This window comes from Pieris rapae, chromosome 7 (assembly GCF_905147795.1).
Source record: "Pieris rapae chromosome 7, ilPieRapa1.1, whole genome shotgun sequence".
Classification (NCBI taxonomy): domain Eukaryota; kingdom Metazoa; phylum Arthropoda; class Insecta; order Lepidoptera; family Pieridae; genus Pieris; species Pieris rapae.
The window spans coordinates 4,374,376-4,394,884 of NC_059515.1; the positions used below are offsets into that span (position 1 = coordinate 4,374,376).

At 31.5% G+C, this 20,509-nt stretch overlaps 1 protein-coding gene across 2 annotated transcripts in view; it reads right to left on the reverse strand.

Moving 5' to 3' along the window:
• LOC110993511 (pikachurin) overlaps window positions 1-20,509 on the reverse strand; it is an 89,546-nt gene that overhangs the window by 2,579 nt on the left and 66,458 nt on the right. For both annotated transcript variants that reach the window (XM_022259810.2, XM_022259802.2), the window contains 12 exons: window positions 19,288-19,489; window positions 16,217-16,361; window positions 13,939-14,116; window positions 6,904-7,280; window positions 5,023-5,100; window positions 3,403-3,548; window positions 3,015-3,255; window positions 2,477-2,571; window positions 1,731-2,072; window positions 1,120-1,263; window positions 688-774; window positions 269-372 (listed from right to left, as the gene is read on the reverse strand). In XM_022259810.2, the coding sequence (XP_022115502.2) occupies window positions 269-372; window positions 688-774; window positions 1,120-1,263; window positions 1,731-2,072; window positions 2,477-2,571; window positions 3,015-3,255; window positions 3,403-3,548; window positions 5,023-5,100; window positions 6,904-7,280; window positions 13,939-14,116; window positions 16,217-16,361; window positions 19,288-19,489 (2,139 nt within the window). The remainder of the gene's footprint in view (window positions 1-268; window positions 373-687; window positions 775-1,119; window positions 1,264-1,730; window positions 2,073-2,476; window positions 2,572-3,014; window positions 3,256-3,402; window positions 3,549-5,022; window positions 5,101-6,903; window positions 7,281-13,938; window positions 14,117-16,216; window positions 16,362-19,287; window positions 19,490-20,509) is intronic.

A 20,509-nucleotide genomic window follows, 5' to 3' on the forward strand; every position in this document is an offset into this window, starting at 1 on the left:
AACGTTTTTATTTAAAACACACATTTAACATAGATGTTAATGATTTGCTGATTAATTACATAATTTGACGTTTCGAGTCTTAAAATCATTTTTTGAATCTGTCATGTTGACAGAAAATGAGTGTTTTACTGTTAAATTTTTGGAATTTACTTTCTAAGATTCTTTCGTAATTCGTCAAAAATGTGTCAAGAATGTTTATCATAAATTCTATATGAAATTTATTCTATAATATTAAAAAAAAATATCAGAAAAGAACTTAAAAATTTACCTATATATAATCCGTTCTCAGTGTTAAGTTGTTTGAGTTTTCCTGGAGATATTTTCCCGACTGAACCCAGCCCATCCACTTCTAGAACACCTGCTTGTCGATTTCTGAAATGTTAAATCAAGAATTTCTTGTACATAGAGCATTAGCAAAATAACTTGAAAAATACATATGAGGAAAAAATAACATATTATGGCAGTTTAGTAAGCTTTAAACTGATATGAATATATATACCGGTCGTTATGTCGACGTTATTCTAATTAGTTCCAATAATAAAGCAAAAAGCTTCGTCTATCATACAAGATTAATTTCATTATTCCTAGATGAAAAAAAAACAATTGCGCTACGTTTTTTCTCTCGTATTAGTGAGCTAATTGATTTCCATTTTGGTTTTTTTTTTGTTAAATTAGTCAAAGTCTTACCTAGTAGCTCTCGCTCTGTGCCATAATCCGTCATCTACTTTAGTATGATTTGCTATTATAACGACCTCTCCGCTACCTAGATCATATCTGAAAATAAATTCAAAATTTGATTTATACAGCATGCCTATAGACAAGCTTATGATCGAAAAAATTCAATGTTTTAAATTAAATTGCTTTAATCGATTTTTTATTAACACATTGTATTAATAAAATAAAATAGTAGATGATAGTCTAAAGAAAAATACATTTCAGAAGCTACACAAATAATTTAGTGAACACATCGCGAATTTGTTTGGACCTGTGGTGGTGTTAAATAAAAACCAACAAAAACGAGCCATCGTTTAGTCCTTTTATTTCTATTACATTCATCATAATTTTTTTCCAAAAAACATAAAGGGATAATTTATAAATATTCCACGATAAATATCTCACCTAAACACAAGTACAGAGTTCTCAACGGCAAGTGAAAGAAAGTCTGTTCTTGGAGATAAAGGAGCGCGGCCACTCCATACTAAAAGGCCGTGAGGTGACACTGACCGGAAACGGATGTTTATGTCCAGGGTGTAACTTAGCAATCTGTGGGAATCATAAAATACGAGTTTATCAGATGTTTTGAATTTGAGAGGGCTTTTATAAATAAGCAAAATGTTAAACAACTGATATGCAAATTATTTATGGCCATATTTATCGAAAAAAATACTTTTATAATTAAGAGAGAATTGAGCTCGTCTTTGCAGTACTTCTTTTTTTTGTGTAGAACAGGGGCAAACGGGCAAGAGGCTCACCTGATGTTAAGTGAAACCGCCGCTCATGGGCAGTAGTATTTACTAATAATTTATTTATTTACATAGAATCTTTAACGCGTGTACATAAGTACACACACTCTTTATATTTATTCCTTCAATTCTTAGAAGGAAGTAGGTTTTATGTAAAGAATAAAAGAAAAAAATGCATAGAAAATCCTAAAAACAACATCACAATCATATTTTAGGAGCATTTTAGGAGCAGATTAAATAAATATGAATAAAACAGTTTTTACTTACCTTTTCATAGTCTCCTCATCATCAATGTGAATAAAGCTGTCAGTTCCTGTAAAACTTGGATAACTATTCGTGTCGCCCCAGTTAATTTCGTTACTACTCAAATACTTCATTTGTATGTACGTCTGTCCGTCATACACAGGTCCTTCTGTCATGATTTCGTTTTCGAATCGTTTTTTGAAAAAGCTTTTTCGCTTATACTTTTCTATGTGTGCGCGCTTCTTTTGCTTCGACTTGTGGTTTTTTAATTTAAAACCTTTTTTTGCTACAATAGTATGATGGGTTTTATCTGTTAGGTTTTTTGGGTATGATACAGGTTCAAGTCTTTCTCTGCAAATGTTGTTACTGTAAAAAAGGTAATTTATTTTCAGTACAATAAACCAAGGAATCGTATAAACTCTTTTGATAAAAAACGGACACCTAAAGATTTAGTTAAATTTATTTTGTAATGTCTAATGTTCTTATTAATAATTATTAATGTTCTATTAACTACTTGAAGTGTAATTTAACGTAAATTGAATTCTGGAAATTTTATAAATTTTTGAATTCAAAACCGATGTCAACATCCAAACAATATGAAGTGAACTGCCAAAATCCCAACAAGATTTTGTTCCTTTATAATAGTGGGACCTACTTCCAGAGATAATCAAATGTGTCCTGCCTCGCGAAGCCTGGACGAACTAGTATGTAAATAATATTTAACAATAAAATTAATCGGAAAGAAATCCTAAATTATGGTCTATACGTACTAGCAAGAATCGTTTCTTGGATCATCGCAATTATCCACGTTGACGCCTCCCAGCGCTGACGACACCACTGACAGCTCTTCATCATTGATAATTAACTGTTAATCAATTATTATTATTTAAATAAATATGTCACAAATAATGAATATAAATAGATAATGATATGATAGAGTGGTTGTTAGTCACAGTAAGTAAAAAATAATTAATGTACCTACTGCTAATGTTTTTTTGGTATCTCGGTTTTTATTGTTTTTTAACTGTAATTTATGTCAACTGTTAACTTTTAATAACTGTTAAGTTATGGTTGTTTTAAAAATGTATACCATTTTTGCCAAATATCTATTGTGTTATTATATAATGACTGCACGAAGTACAGATAAATAAAGTAATACTAATAATAAATTGAAAAAAATCTGAGAGTGAATTCGAGCAGTTTAGTTGCGTACGATTCAAACTTAAGGTCGCCAATTATCCATTTAGGTTATACGATGTTTGCCATCACCGTTAGAATTTCCAATTTGCATGTTATCATAGCATTTACCTGTCCAACACAGCCACTAAACGAAGTCTTAAGCGCTAATCTAGCTGGCAACGGTTGTGGGGCTCCACCTAGCATCATTGGCTGTCGAAGCTCCAAGTATTTAGCAATACCCCGTGACGTCACGGATCGAGATGCGTCATGTGTCGTATCGGTGTCGTACCGAACTCGCAAGGAGGCGCGACGACCCGACCGATTCACTGATATTCGGTGCCATTCGTTTTGTTTTAAGGGGTATGCTGATCTGTAATACATAGATACATATATTCTACAGAGTAATACATCGACAATCTAAACCATTAAATATTACATCTGAAAACCTTTGTTGTTGGAAAGTGTACGAGATTTCCTAATCCAACGAAATGTCCAATAAAATATAGTTATATCGTACCTCACAAGCGCGATACCGGAACCCAAATCGAAAGCAAACTCCACAAAGTAGTCCCTGAGGTGAAGCGAAAAGAAGTCACCGTCGCCACTGGGATCTTCAGCATTGTATAGAAGAAGACCGTCACCACTCGTTGGTTTCACTGTTATCTGTTGATAAAAACAAAAAAGACTACAGTTTTAAAAACCAGCGTTTTAAAGATTATTGTGGATGTGTTACTGCTAATGGGAGCACTGGGGCTCTCCACATTAGTTAAACGTAGTGAACCAAGAAAGGAATATTTTTTTTTAATCCTTACTAACTCCTACTAGTTCGCCAGTGTGACGTACAAGACTCTATATATTGGTATTTAAGTACATAGTAAGTTTAGGAGATTAATGTGAAGCATGAAATCTGTCAATCAATCAATTAATCAAAATTTATTTATTCAATTTAGATGCGACTTAGGGCATGCTTATGAATGTCAAAAACGTTTACAAAATTCAAAAACTCTGAATTCTGGAATCAATCAAGTAAAACGTTATAATATCAGGTATAACATTCGCATGGCCGAATCTTAATTAATTACAATTTCTGCAAATATTGTAATCTTAGTAATTGGTAAGAACGTAAAATTATTTAATTACGTTTAGTTACCAAACTTTATATGTTAAAATAATATTATATCCTAAATTATATTAAAATAATTTTTTTATATAAAAAATCTTTTTAATTGAATAACTTATTTTAAATAACACTTTGTGCCGTACTCAGCGTGGGTTCCTTTCTGTAGGATGCACTCATTTTTGTGTTTCTCAGAACAATACAGGTATTAATAAACAGTCAACAATAACATTTCTATTCCAACAATTACCCGATACCCTATTACTAAGAACTCGTTATATAATCAAATGAGCTAGTCACTATTATTCCAAAACTTAGTACTATTAACGTATTTGAATTGCTTCGATCACGAAACTTCCATTAAACTTAGGCATTTAATTCCAATACTTTGAAAGGAAAACAGGAATGAATAAAGTTCGATACGACAAATACGAACTCCGATACGAGTCGCAATACTGTAATTAAAATTGCGCCATGCTTAAGTTTCGCCACAATTTAATAAAACTTATGAAACTTATATTGCAGTAACTATTTTTGAGGGTTTGAAGATATTGATTTTGTCCGATGTCTTTTTTTTATAGAACAGGGGGCAAACGGGCAGAAGGCTCACCTGATGTTAAGTGATACACATGGACACTCTCGATTCTAGAGGGCTCGCGAGTGCGTTTCCGTTATATATTTTTAATGTCTTTATAATTATTAATGAAAGATTATAGTATGAAACTGCTAAAAAGTTTTGGATCTTGCAAACTTGGTGTTAAATTCTATTTTGGTACTGTTTTTAGAATGTTTAATAATTGATTAAATTTTTAGCTTTGAAAAGCTATTATTTTATGTTTCTACATACATTTAAAAATTATTGATATATTTTTAGTATCATAAAGCTTTAAAAACGACATCTACAAAATATTAAAAGGTAAGTTCATTTATTCGTTAGGTCATATTCTAACAGTAAAAACACAGCTAATTTAGTTGGCTTGTATGGACTGTAGGTTTAGACATAGTACTAAAGTTTAATACCTGTATATCTAACCATGACTGCGCCGAATTGCCTAGCCCGGGTAACCGCAGGTACGATGACCCGTTGAATCGAGGTACCTGAAAATGTAACAGCGAAATTTATAATATAGAAATGTAAAGTTTATTGGAAGGCATTTAGCTCCGAGGTATCCTGAAAAATTAGCATAAAACATACAGCACTAACCATAGTGGTTTCAGCGTGCAAATTATATTCCTCCTTTACACCAATATCAAGACAGATCAAATGTGCACGTTTTAACTCGCTCGATCAAAGGAAACATCGTGAGGAATCAGGCATGTCTCAGTTTGAATGAGCGTTTGTCAGACTGATCACCAACTTGGCCATTAAAAAAATTACCACGTAACAAATACATAAATACAAAAGGTCACTGATTTTCTTAAAATATATGGATGTAATTAAAAACAGCGTGTATTACAAATTTATCCACTAATATTTGTATATGATTAATAATATACATTTATATTTACGGGATGTTTTCGTAATGAGGCTACATCACACTTCACAACTCTGGCGTGGAACCGCAACAAACAAACTCACGTTTTTGCATTTATATTACAATTAATGCCTTAAACACTCAAAACTCACAAAATGGGAATGTTTGTTTATCTTCCATCTTAAAATCCAAATTGGGTCTCTTGCAGACTTATTAACGCCTCAACTTTGTAATTGATATCCTCAAAGTTATGTGTTGTTAGTTAATTACCATTACCATTATAAAATATTACAGGTATATGTATGCAAAATGATTTTGAAAAAAAGTATTTTTACTTTTTTGCGTTGTGCACAAGAATGACGCATCTATTATTATATTAATGAGTTTACTTAGATGTACTACCGGATCGAATTGAATAATTATTTTTATGTATGATAGTCGAAGTATTGAGAAAGGCGGACGACGTCATGCTACGACGATGCTAAGTTATCGCAGGGAACAGCTATATTAAAATACTATTACTAAAAAAAGCAAAAAAAAACAAAAACAAAACAACAACAGCATAAACTCTTCAATTAGCTATTAAATGACATTTTAATGTGCTTAACAATAAATTATTTAACTAAGTGTATCTGCATTAAACTAAATCCTATACAACAATTACTTATGATTATTTAGTTTCATGTTATGCAACATTAAAATATTAATCAAACTGGTAATAAAAAAATTAATAATATATTACTAAAAAGGCAAAAAAAAACAAAAACAAAACAACAACAGCATAAACTCTTCAATTAGCTATTAAATGACATTTTAATGTGCTTAACAATAAATTATTTAACTAAGTGTATCTGCATTAAACTAAATCCTATACAACAATTACTTATAATTATTTAGTTTCATGTTATGCAACATTAAAATATTAATCAAACTGGTAATAAATAAATTCTTCTTCAATATGTTTGAATAAAACAAAGTCTATAGGTATTGTTTGAACACAAAATACGTATTTCCCTTATAATGAAGAGGTATTTAAGATGGGCAATGATAATTAGTTTAACGGCGAGGTGTTATTCTACGCATTACAGCATTAATTTTCCTTTTGAATTTATCTTGACTAAGTGCTCATTCATAACTTAAGACTTAGGAAAAAGTACGATAAATGTATATTACGCTTCGTTTTTCAAGCTTTTAAATGTTCAACGGCAGGTTCAAAAGCTCATTTTAGAGACAAGTGATGTAAATGGAAATGTTAATCTTTGTAAACTACTTTAATAGGACCAATAAAAGTTATTTATGAAAATAAAGAAATGAACATAAATACACGCCGCATTCAAAATATATTTTGTTAAAAGAGTAAACCGTTATATACATTAAATAGTTTAAAATAATGCAATATTTTTAACAAACATAACGTAATAAATACCTTTAAATCCAGCGTTATCTCGCATTTGTCTCCAGCGTAGCCTAGCGGACACAAGCACACTGTTCCCACACAGCCTCCTCCATGTTGACACTCGCAATCCTTTACTTCGCTTTTCAAATCATTATCAATATCATTAACAAACTTGACGTCCCGTTTATCATTATCGAACTTCATTTTCTTCATATCATATTTCATTACGAAGTTGTCCATTTTGTTTTGGTCCTTCGAGTCGCGCATAACAATATCGTTGTCCTCAAAATGTACGATATCATTAATGTCGTATATTGCGTGATCTAAGTCATTGTGTCTATGAGGGATTACTTCGCTCGTGACTTCATTCAATGGTCGCCAAGGAGCGAGGGTTGGGGCACATTCACCTGTAAATGAAAGACGTTATGTTCATAAGATGCTCCTTTAATTCACAGCCGTCTAATCCATCCGAGAGATCATCTAGCCGTCCGAGAGATATTTTTTTAATTAGTCTTGAATGTATCTGCTAATACACATAATTTAACAACTAGGCTAGATAGTCATAGTATACGTATAATTAAAAATATGACAAAAATTGAAAATCTGTTGGAATTTCAACCTAAATATGTTGAAGCAAAGGACATTTCCCTGTTAAAACAGCTTTAGCTGGTAATAATAAAATACATTTGAAAACCCTTTTCTTATTTACGAGCATAAAATAAATGTTGGCTTCTTCAGGATTTCATTAATTATTTTGATAATTCTGTGCGGTGCATAGTATTGTACCAGATTTGAGACCAGTTTCCTCACGAAATTTGCCTATAGTATTATAGTATTATGTTAAAAAATCATATGTGATACAAATGCACGATCTATTGACAATCGCATACTTAAACCACTAAGCTAATGCTATGCTATATATTTTAATTACCAAATGTTGACTATTCTTATTGGACGTAAAAAGTCAGTAAATCCAGCAGAGAGAGGGAAAATAAAGGGAGCTATTTATATCATTTTACCGTAAAACGTTTAGGGGAGTTTGTAAATTGTAGGAACATTTTTTATCGTTCAAAGTAAAGAAAACCTTTTTAGATATTTTTGTCTTTTTTGAGAGTAGGTTAAATTATGCGTTTGTAACCCATCAAATGGGTATTAATGATTTGAACGTTAGCCTAAAAAAATTACCAACTCTAAAATAGTTTAATAATCTGAAGCTGTTTTCATTGGATCCATATTTGTCTATTTTTAGGGAAATAGGTTTAGGGAAATTGATCAATTTTTAAAAAATTTATTTTATGTTGCTGTAATGGTAAAAAAATCATATATGAATTAAATATATTCTTATGACAATACAGGGATCTTACGTTTTTAGGAATACGATACCGAATTATTTCGTATTTCATACCCTTCTCCTATCAACCACTGAGTTAAAGGGATTACCAAAGTTACTGTTAGATTATTATCAGGCTAAATCTTAATGAAGTCTCGAAAGTTTAGGATCGAAAGTTTTCCTACTCAATAGATAAAGTTCAAGTGGAAGAACGTAGGAAGTTCTAATTTTTATAGTTACTCGTCAACTTTGTTAAAGCTTTTAATTACAGTAAGAAGGAATAAATCCTTTTTAGCTTCAAAGATTATGAGATATTCATGCATTATGAGATAAAATAATCAGGATCTAATTCTCATAAACAAAAATTAATTATTATTAATAAAGGTGACAGGCGCATTATTTCCGTGCATCATAATTACGTGACAAAGTAAAATAAATTTAAGAATACATATTACACTATTGCATATTTTTCAGTATTTCGAGAGTAAAACCCCGTTTCGGGTTTTACAAAACTATTAACGGTCGTTATGCTTTTTTAGAAAAAATGTTGACAACAATTCAAAATAATTTAGTTTAATACGTAATAAAAGATTCAAGATTAGAGGTTATTTTTAGTAATTTGTAATTAGATAGATACGCGCAAAGCTTAATTAATTTTGCGTATCGTCAGCATATTCCGCACACGTTCATATAATGACGGAAAAGAACGATGAGGGTGTGGTCTATGTTATAAAAGATAATTTTTAAACGATAACAAGTGTTGTTCTATATTGCTGAATCCCATAATCTAACAAACGACTGGCGCGTCTTTAAAAATAGTTCGTAGGTCCATTTATCGACAAAGGCTATAATGTCATCACGACTAAATGAACGCGGATGTAACCGCGCCCCACTTTAGGTATTATATTTATAGATCTTTACAAGTTCAGAAAAACACTTCTTTACCGGATTGAAGTTATGTATTTTAAAATTATGTTTAAATAATTATAAGTTTACAATAATACTTATAATAATAATGTGTAAAAGTTATTTTAATAAAAGACAATACTAAATTGAACATAGTACAATTTGTGCACGATAGTCAAAGTCTATTTTGATATGTACATATCAATAGCCTTTGTGGACAATAGATAATATTGAGAGGATATTACTCTAGTCTGTATTTACCCGATATGGTTATATTTGTATAGGAAATCCGAATTTGAACTGACAAATCGAAAGTAGTCAATTTTGCAAATAACTTGAGCGAAACTATTTTATATTGATTTTTATGGGAAAATATCATTAATCAACTCTTCAGGAATAATACTCAACACAACAAAACAGCATTATCAATAGCCTTCTGTACGCGTTTTTCATAAAAATGTTACAATTTAAGTTGAATTAAAAAATATAGATGTCTTTACAATGGCTGTAACATCTTCGTATCAAGCATTTGGTATACATTTTTGTTCCTACGAACCTAATTATTAAACCTTCTTAAGGCCACCAAGAAACTAGCTATTTTCTTGGTGGCCTTGGTGGTCTTAAATTGTAACATTTTTATGAAAAACGCGTACGCTTGTGACTTTAACCCCTACGTGTGAAGTGTGTAAACCAAAGGACGTGTAGGGAGCAGAACGCTCGTAAATAACGCTGCGACGAACGTAATATTAAAATTAGAGGCTGCGTAGTCTTGCGTTTTATAAAACCGGCGAGTCATATAAACGTTTCAAATATATTAAATTCTGTGATTCATGATTAATTTATATAGACAAAACTAGGAATATTTATGTTCTTAGAGCAGATAAAGTATTTATATTAACTTAGTATTAGGGAGGAAAGAAGACGCTCTTTCGTGCTAAAGGAAGGTTCCTCGATCAGTCGAGCAATAAATAAAATCTTGCTGTTGGCCTAAAATACCTTGACAGCTCAGCTCGCCTTTTTGGTGTCATAGCTCTGCCGGCTTTTTCCACGACTAACAAAAGGCCGACGCCTGCGAGACTCGTGCCATGGTTGATAAATTGTATATACGTATATCCTTAGCGGGAAATACTTTGTTAGCGCGTTTCAGAGCATGACGTCATTGTAGTAACTGTAGGTATAGACTGAGGCATTATTGCTGTGAACAGTCATACGCATGCAGAGCATTCCAATCTTGACGTTAATAAAATACTAACAAAATATTCAATGTTTTTACCTATCACAAACAATTCACGATGAATATAGTTCTGGTTACTTCATTCACTCAATGTAGGGCACTCATAAAGCACTTTCATCCCTAAAATCGTTTCAATCTATCACTCCCTTATAGAAAATGGTCGATTTCCGATAGAAATTGTCGGTTCGTATTTCTATGCGGTAGCAAAGTTATTTCTGCGATTCTCGGACAAATTGTATTATTGTAGTGGACTTTGATTGAATATATTGATTTTACTGGATATCTCTTATTGATACACGTAATACTATACTCAATGAAAGTAATCTAACGTAATGTAACCACAATCTCGGGTTTCCTAATTCAAAACCAATTCAAGAATATATGCAATTGAAATAAAAGTATTCTGGTATTTCTGGTCATACAATTTAATTCATCACATTATAGTGCTAATAATTCACTACAAACATCCCACGAGGTCTTTTATATACCTTAAAATACTGGTAACTTTGACACACGCAAGTTAAACTTAACGGTAAGCCTCTATACTCTTAATTAATTCAGAGAAAAGGTATTATTTAATAGAATGATATATAAAATATAAAAAGTTAAGTCGTATATCTGCATAGTACCGTCATTTATAAGTAAACACGGCAAATTAGACTTAATGAAAAGGTCCTTCATGAAAAGAACTTTACTAAGTCTTAAAAGGCTGACAACGTACTTGCTTTCTGGCAGTGTGAGTGTCCATGGGCGGTATCATTTAACATCAGGTAAGACTTGTGCCCGTTTACCTATATTCTATAAAAACGTTTCAAATAATAGGAAATAAAAACATCGGTTAAATCACGATCGAAATATTTACGAAAAAAATTGTTTTATATGTATATAGTTTGTTGTATATACAGATAACATATATCGTACTCTACGTTACAAGTCTATCCTTAAAATTTGAAAATAGAACATACTACAATTTTGTACTTACTAGTCAAAGTTTATTTTAATATATTTCAATAGCCTTTGTAATATGGGTAGCGAAAGAAGTTTTGCGGTTCGACAATGCAGAATATTGAGAGGATATTACTCTAGCCTGTATTGACCCGATATGGTTATATTTGTATAGGAAATCCTAGTTTTAGCTTATAAATCCTATATATGTATGTCATGTTAATCCTATATATGGGTAATATGGTTGTTTGTTTCGCTCAAGCCGATTTTTTCGTTGAATTTTTGTTCTGGGAAATTATGTTTATAATTTTTTTTGGTATCTTTTAATTAAAACTATGGAAACGGTTTGTGTTACAGCCTGAAACACTTTAAATGGTATACATTTTTATAAACGCTTAAAGTATGGGTTATTCTAATATCTCGAAAAGACACGGGCGTCTGCAACTTCTGTGACTGTGTCAAAGCAAGACGTTGGTATTATGTATTGTCATTTACACTAATTTCTAATGATAGCGCCTTAACCATTCACAAATCAAAGGATTAACAAAAGAAGCTCCGTGTAAAAAACTTATTTTCTTACATTTTATAAATGTACCTTATCCCTTTCAAAATTAAAAAAATGCTTATACCATCTAATTCTGTATGAATAATTAAACTCCGAGCATAATGTATGGTGCTTTATGAAAGCTTATGTCATGTAAAACTAAGAGCTTAGTTGCGAGCTTAAAATTGCAAAAGCACTACTTGAGCAACGCTGTAAAGTTGAGCCGGTTTTCAGTCTATGGATTAATTGTTACGGGCAATATGAAAAGATATTGTATTAAAGATATAAATTGTTCTCTTAGTTAGGTCATATTTTGAACTTAAATTTTGTTCAAACGATCTGTAACTTTATTAAAAAAATATTTTTTTCATATTTTTATAATATCCTTATAAAATATTTTATGAGTTTAAGGGCCTGTTTCACAATGTATGGATAAAGTACCAAATAGCTATGCAACACATAAATTATTCGAAAGATAAAAGTTTCGAATAAGATACTTCGCGTTTCATGACGAATAGCGCTATCTGATAGTCGTGAAACGCAAAAATACTGTTCATCCTACCAATAAGTAATAAATAGCTTATTTAGAACTTATCCGGACATTGTGAAACAGACCCTAAGTATTTTAATATTTTTAAAACGGAACGCTGCCTAAATGGACTCCTTTTAATAATATATTTTAATTATTAAATTTTAAGGGTAGTTATTAGGTATATTTGAATTACTTTATGTACAATTTGTTCAAATGTATATAAAAAATGTTATTGTTGTAAAGTAGTAAAACTATAATTTACCTCTTATCGACACGGGCACAACAATTTGTGTGAAATATACTAATGTATGTTTCAAAGTAAAAAAATGTCATAAAAGCAATACTGCAAACGAAATTTTGAAAGTTTAAAAGACGCAATATTTTAATATAAAGCACTCTCATTATTTCATAAACTTGAGTGTTTTAATAACTGTTTTAACATATTTTTCTGAAAATGGGGTGTATATTTTTACATAATAAATGAAGAATTCTCTCTACAATGTACGGTTTTAATGAGAAAAGTATTTTTATTTTGAAATGCAATTTGTGGTATGTTTTGGATATAAGTAATTATCATTGTTATAAGTGTAAATTACTAATGCAACGCGTGTAATATTATGGAATTGAATAACAACCATGCACATGGTTCTTGCCCTCTAAAAGCATAGGCTTTGATTATTTTTTTACAAAGAAATCCAGGAAATGTAATTTATTTTACTTAAAAAACAAAAATTAATATATACAATAATTGACATTAATATCAATGAAAACCTAGAATTTATTACTAACAAATGCGAGCCCCATTTGAAGCTAGATTAAATACTTGTAATTCTAAAAACATTATTTAAATAAAGAACTCGCTGCTATTCGTAATAATTTTATCCAATTAAAGAGAGCTTGCTTTTAAAAGTAAGTCCCCAGGTGATTCGCAAAGGGTTTCAAAGGACATAGTCTGATTTATATTTTCTTTAAACTTTCCCAAGATAATTTTCCAGCAAAGTTTCTTTCCGTCTTGCGAATTTAATGTTCTAATTTCTTTTTTGATGGATTGCTATTGGGATATTTTGAAATTGATCGATCGTTATTGAGCTAATCAAACAAATCTTATTTATGAATAAACCTACGATCTTCAATGTGTTTATATACAAGACTTATCTTATGTAACTTAGTAGATGCATGTAACTATGTAAAATGTATGGTATAGTTATCAAGAACACCAAAAAATCGTTTTTAATTAAAAATTGAAAAAAAAATCTTGAAAAATTGTTTATTTTGACGCGATTTTCAGCCACTAACTAATTCAGTATGGCAGTCGAATGATTTTTTTAATTACTAATAAAACGAGCACACTCACCCCACACATTAAATATGTTTAATGACTTAAACATATTTAATGTGTGCTCGTAATAATTTATTCTTGAGGTATGCCTCAAGAATAAATTATTAGTAGGTATATATTATTTTTCGAATATTTCGTGAAATCTGTTTAGTTATATTTTTGTTTTAAAATTAATATATTTTTTTTAAAGAAAAGCTGTGGATTATATATAAGCTTAAAAAGTCCCCAAACTTACTGATATCAAGAGTAGATACGGCATCCTTCACTAGTCGGTATGTATCACCATTGATTCTAAGGAAGTCCACACAGCCAAGAAGACCTTCAGTTAGACCCAATTTGCTCTGCAGTCCTGTGGTATTGCCAGCACCACCCACCCATACTGGCTCTCTAAAGGTCATCCTGGAGAAGAGGCCCTGGGAAAAATAAGGCAAATTATAATATAATCTCTGGTAAGCTAAGTATCATGCTTGCGTAGCGCAATACTTTTTCACTCACTCCACGAATGATATGAAACACATATAAATACACAAATATACATAAATGGAATTTCGCGCCAACTATTCAATAATGTGTAGATTCATTTGAAAAAAAGAAGAAAGAAAAATAAATAAAATTATTATTTGTTCATGATACAGAAGTTTATGAGTTGACATCAAATTAGTGATTTTGCAATCGTTTTATCACGAAATCACGTTTCGCAAAGTTCGGCTGTTTAACGGGAATTTTTATGAACCTACATACAGAATGAGAATAACTTTCAAAAGTTAGTTGAATTGCGCAAGTTCTATGGATGTTCAAAGTTCTCACTTTAGAGGCTTGTTAGAACTCAAGGCTGTATAACCGGGATGTATTTAACTTAAGATTTCTTATATTATTCAAATTCTAGTGACGCATAATCAAGATTCCACTTTAAGGATCCTTTTAACAAATTTACAAAAATAATTTATGGGGGTATTAAAAAAACACTAATTTACCGCAACACCATATTGTACCAATTTATGTGGATTATTATAAAATTGCGTCATTGAAAAGGTACTTCAATTCTAATTCAGATAATGCCCCGCATTCTTTTATTTCATCTTCCCTGGTTTCTGGTGGGCGTCCTTCTTCTTCCCATTGGGCCATTCCAAGTAAAAACCTTTTTGACCCATATGTCATCACGAACCCGGGCAATGTGACCGGCCCATTTTTCACGTCAAATTCAGTTAACAATATAAATACAATCTTTAGTACATTACTCGAATATTGGCCTATTTTATTTTAATTATATATTTATATTCTCTAATACTAAACGTATTCTTTTTAAACAAAACATATCATATGTACACATAATATTCGTATTAAAGTACTACAAACTCAATTTGATTGTTTTTATTAATTTGTGACAATCACGTTCCATTTGGCCTACAAAAAGCTACCACGAAACTTAAAACTATCTTAAAACTATCTTGCAACTATATATTGAAATTATATCTGACTATTACGTATTAGAGACACTTCCTGTCTGTAGCTATTATAGTGGTATATTAATAAGTTATTAAGCATAAACCCAAAGGAAGTCGCGCAATATAGTTTCCTCTTAAAACTCTCAGGGGAATCCCGCTTAATTAATTCTAGGTATTACTACAGTAATGCATCTCCTTTTTAATTAAACGTCTGTTTGAACTTAAATCTCATAGCAGCCGTAATTTCTCCTTTACTTTGATGTTTTCTTAGAGCCTGGAGCGCCTAGGCTTTTTATAAGGACAAGGAAGGGGCAGTTTCATACGTTTAGTAAATTATTTTCCGAAATGTTTATTGAAGGTTTTAGTTTTGCAAGAAATCATGTTTTTTTGTCATTATAAGCATGAAGCAATATCATAGGTATATATGTAACATCATATATTTCAGTTCGGTTCCAAACTTCGGTTTGATCGATAAACAGGACTCGGCCTACTTTCCTAACAAATTCTTGTATCTATAAAACTAAATTCAAATGGCATTTTTGTATCACAACCCCGTATAAATCAAAAATCGAATCGTTTGTCTTTTATTCCTGTGAAGTTGTGGATGTCAGCGCTATTTAAGTGTCATTATTATAATTGATATTAACAATTCAAAGTTAAACCAATATCGTGAAATTATAAGCAATTAAGCCGAGCGCTCATGACGTCTTCATTATCATTTCTGTAATGTTCAGCATAATTTGCTAGCAATTGAAATTCCGTTCCAGGCTTTTAACTTTAATTATTGTGTAAGATATAAAATGTAATATTTCATAAATATATCTTGTGCCTAAGTGCCTTGTCCATATGGATTTGCTTATAGTTCAATTTTAACTGCAATATTGCTATAGAGTTTTATGAAATTCTTTTAATAATAAAGTGTTTTTTTTCTTTGAAATTTTAGAACATCGGTTAGCTGAGACAAGTTTGTTAGGATTGTTTCACAAATACACTTAAATTATGAACATATGTTATAGGAGACAAGTCAGGTCTTGTGTAGAAGGCTGTATGATGCAAAAGAGTATTTACCTTAGATCTACCCCGCACTCGTTTCCCAGTATTCAAGCGAAGCCAAGCGTCCCAACGATGTCGGTACACAGATACCGTATTCCACCTTCCCAGACGCACCGGTTCTGGAGAACGAAGCACACCAGCTCCGCTGCCGCAGTCGAATCTGTGGAACCAAATTTTTAAACAAAATATTCCATTTATACCAATAAATCTAGTCTATGTGTATAGTCTATGTAAACGTTATTGGTTGAAAAGTTTTCACGTCGAATTTCTTTATATATATTCCAATTACCAGTTGAAGAGCTCAATTAAAAATATCTCTATAGTAAATATCTATCTTTGAGCTAGTAAAAAATTTAAATGAAACAAGTTCAAGCATAATTTGTCTCTTTGAAAAAGTGGCATGTGAGAGAGTAATGTATACATTTTAAATCTAAAAAAGGCTTTACTAACAGTATAACAAATAAATTAGAATTTATTCCGTAACATATATGTATATTTACACTTGAAAAAATAGTATGAGTAAATAGTATTTAAAGCACTTATACTACTATTTTGTGGAACCGGCTGTCTACTGAAGTATGTCCGGACCAATTGAACTTAGAGTCCTTCAAGATAACAGCGTTTCAATTCTCAAAAGGCTGGCAACCCAAGTGCCATGTGGCGTCTTCATGGGCGGCGGTATCACTTAATATCAGGTACGCGTCCAGATAAAAACACACTTTTGTTCATCCTGAGTTGTCCTCCTCCTCACACATAAAGGCCTCGCCAAGACCGCTACATTTTACTCTCTCCCCAATTCTTACCAAAATTCCCCTGTATATTTATCTATCATTTCTTTTTCCGGACGGACCAGGACAATTTATTTTCTTCGTGGCATCGAACCTTGTTATGACCGTATCTATTGAACTATACTTAACAATATTAAAAAGTGTCCATAAAAAGTATTAATTAGGCCTGGCCTCTTTAACCTTCATCAGCTTAGGGTAATACCAGTCAGGCACGAATAATTAATCTGACGCATAAGCCTCGTCGATTATTATCGATTCTGCATTTACGCTTTGTCCGTTTTGAAATTTTAATTAAGCGTGCTCTATCTATTGTCTATGCTAATGTTATCGTTTAGGTAAAAGAGGAAATTATGTAGATGTACACGACAACTTTTTCTGAGAGAATTTTTGTGATTTATCAGCGTCTCTTAACGTTTATTGTAGGGTTTTGAGACAGTACCCTTGATAGTTATTATTATTTATAAACCAAATTTTTCTATTAAAATATATTTATTTTACATAGATAAGAGAAAACATTTTAACCTAATCGCTGAAATAAATGTTAATGTGTAAATTTGAAGAGGTTTGCGATGGTAATTTGTAGGACAAACTAAAAGAAATCACAGATATGAATTACAATGATAACAATAATTTTTAAATGATTGAAAAACTAAATGGTAATTGGAATTCATCGTTCAATGACGTCATTAGTGTCTTTTCTTTGGGAATACCGTTACTATTTCATTGAAGATGAGTGAAAAAAGTGTAGTAAGCTTGCTGTGTAAATACGTTATAACATCTATATACGATAGTTATTGCGGTAACTGACCGCTAAATGGCGTATGTCATTATTTTTAACACAAACGCTTTTGGCAATACACTGGTTTTATTACTATTATAACGCGAACGATGTTGAGCTGTTAAATGAAATTCATAAGTGGTTTTATATGTCTGCTATACTGTGCACGAGATTTTTCTGTGGAAACAATACTATTAAGAAGAAACAGTTAACCGTAAATTTGTATTAAGTCAACGAAATTAATAAAAATGCCGTCTATTTTCGGCAAAAAATTAACTTTATTACTTACTTTATCACTTATATAGAACTATAAAGTATAAAGTTTTAATACAAATTCTTCAAAATGTTTGAAGTTTCTCAAATTAGGTTTAGAACGAAAAGATAAATAAAATAAATCAATGGAGCTACAACCTCTTTAGATCTTGGCCTCAGATTTCTGAATCTGTTTCATGATCATTTTTAAATCTAATAGGCAAGTAGGTGATCAGCCTCCAGTGCCTGACACACGTCATCGACTTTTTGGGTCTAAGACATGTCGGTTTCCTCACGATGTTTTCCTTCACCGTTCGAGCAAATGTTAAATGCGCACATAGAAAGAAAGTCCATTGGTGCACAGCCGGGGATCGAACCTACGACCTCAGGTATGAGAGTCGCACGCTGAAGCCCCTAGGCCAACACGTCGTTAAATCAACGAAATAAATAAAGATGCTGTCTATTTTCGGCGAAAAAATGAACTTTATCACTTATAGATAGTATCTATAAATTATTAAGTTTTAATACAAATTCTTGTATGTTTGAAGGTGATAAGACACATCAATGATAAATATGTTTTCAAGTTTCTCAAATTAGTATGTTGTAAATTATTTTTGGTTGAAGTCAATGTGTGTAAAGAAATGTCTAAGGTGTTTTCAAATGATGTGTTAATGCGCTGCATTTCTTATTCAGTTCGTGTTTAATATTTTTAAGTCAAGAGCCACTTTTCTTAATAAATATTGAAGAAATTTTGAATACTTAAACAGAAAATCCCAAACATGATTCTTTATTTATTAATAACTTTTAATCCTTGCAACTGAGATTAAAGGGATGATACTTACGTTATACATTATATGTATTGCACGTATTCCGTACTAAACAGATTTTTTTATTTATGTGAAATATATTTATTATATAGTCAAAGCCATTTTTCCAATACTATGCGAAGCTAAGCATTACCCAAACCATCCCATTGCTTATTTGGTAGTAGCTAGTAAGCTTTCTTTCTAGCAGCATTCTGTTAGATTATTGGACCATTTTTCCTTACTACTTTATGCCCGATTCAATTCTACAATAGATTCTTAATCGTGTCAATGTGCCATACTCTTGTATAGTTCTTAAGATCCTGGTTCCTCCATTGCATTATACAAGAATGAAAGAAAAAAGAAAGAATGGGCGCAACGATAAGTAGCCATACTTAACGGTTGAAAGGACTGAGATACAAAAAGTCTACATTAACATCACGTAAAATTAATAGTATTACTTGCCTCAATTCCACATGGCCATTCCTTAAAATCAGTGCCAAATAATCTCCAGATAGGTCATCGTGCTCCCCTGTCAATAGTAGAACTCCCCTGGTCCGCTCCGGTCTCACACGAATACGTAATCGTACACGCTTATACGCCCCTCGTAGTGCGTGTAATGCTATCCACGATGAACCGGAAAAACGTGGTATCGATATCTTTTGATCTGCGGATGGAAATTTAGTTTTTCGTTATTGATTTGTCAAATTTTGACAAAAAGTAACTGTGTTAGGGAGACTTAAAAGATAAAGCTCGGGACAGGACGGTGTGATTGAAAGTGACAGAAAGTGTGATTTGTGTGATGATGGACTGGTGAACACAACCGAGCCTATTACAGCCTCATTGGCACAATCCTCCTCTGTAGATGTAGACTATAATGAGGAAAAGGGCACAGACATGTGAACTCCCCTTTACCCCTTAGCCTATACATACCAAGGCGTATGTCTTGTACCATTTAGCGACTATTTGCCAAAACATCGCCATACAACATTAAAGTTATGTAGAACTATAAGTGTTTTTAATAAATAATATATACTACACATTAGTGTAGCAGTATACATGCTGTATAAAATATATTATTTTTTTTAAACAATAAAAATACATTTCATGATTTATCTTTATTAATATTTTGCAAGTTGTAAATTTTATATTATTGTTTTTGTAAGTATATTTCCAGGTGAAAAACGTATTTTGAAAATAATGTGTGAATTCTTCATGGACACGTATAGGAACAATGCTAAGGCAGACACTTTTCTGTACTACATTGAAGAAAGAAATGAATTCAATAATTAAATTAAGAAATTCATTCTATAAAAATAAAATTGCAATGTAGGCGTGTGTTTTACTATTTTTAAAGCTTAATAAAGTTACCATTCAATGTTCTTGTGAACATGCGTCATGTAAAGGTTTAATTACATTTGTGAGAGAGCTTTTGAACTATTTTCATTTAAGCATTTAATAACTTCTACCACAGATTTTTTTTATTGTATGTAGTACATTGGCAGAAAAAAAGACTTTATCTAAGTGAAGATTTTTGAAGATAATTAACCCCTAAACCTTTCCAAGCTCCGTATTGATTTCCGTACCCTCACCCTTATCAGGAAACTTCTCAATAATCTGACCCACTTCTGCTGCCATTAGAAGCAATTCCGACTATTCACATTCATGATAAATTAAAAATTCCTAC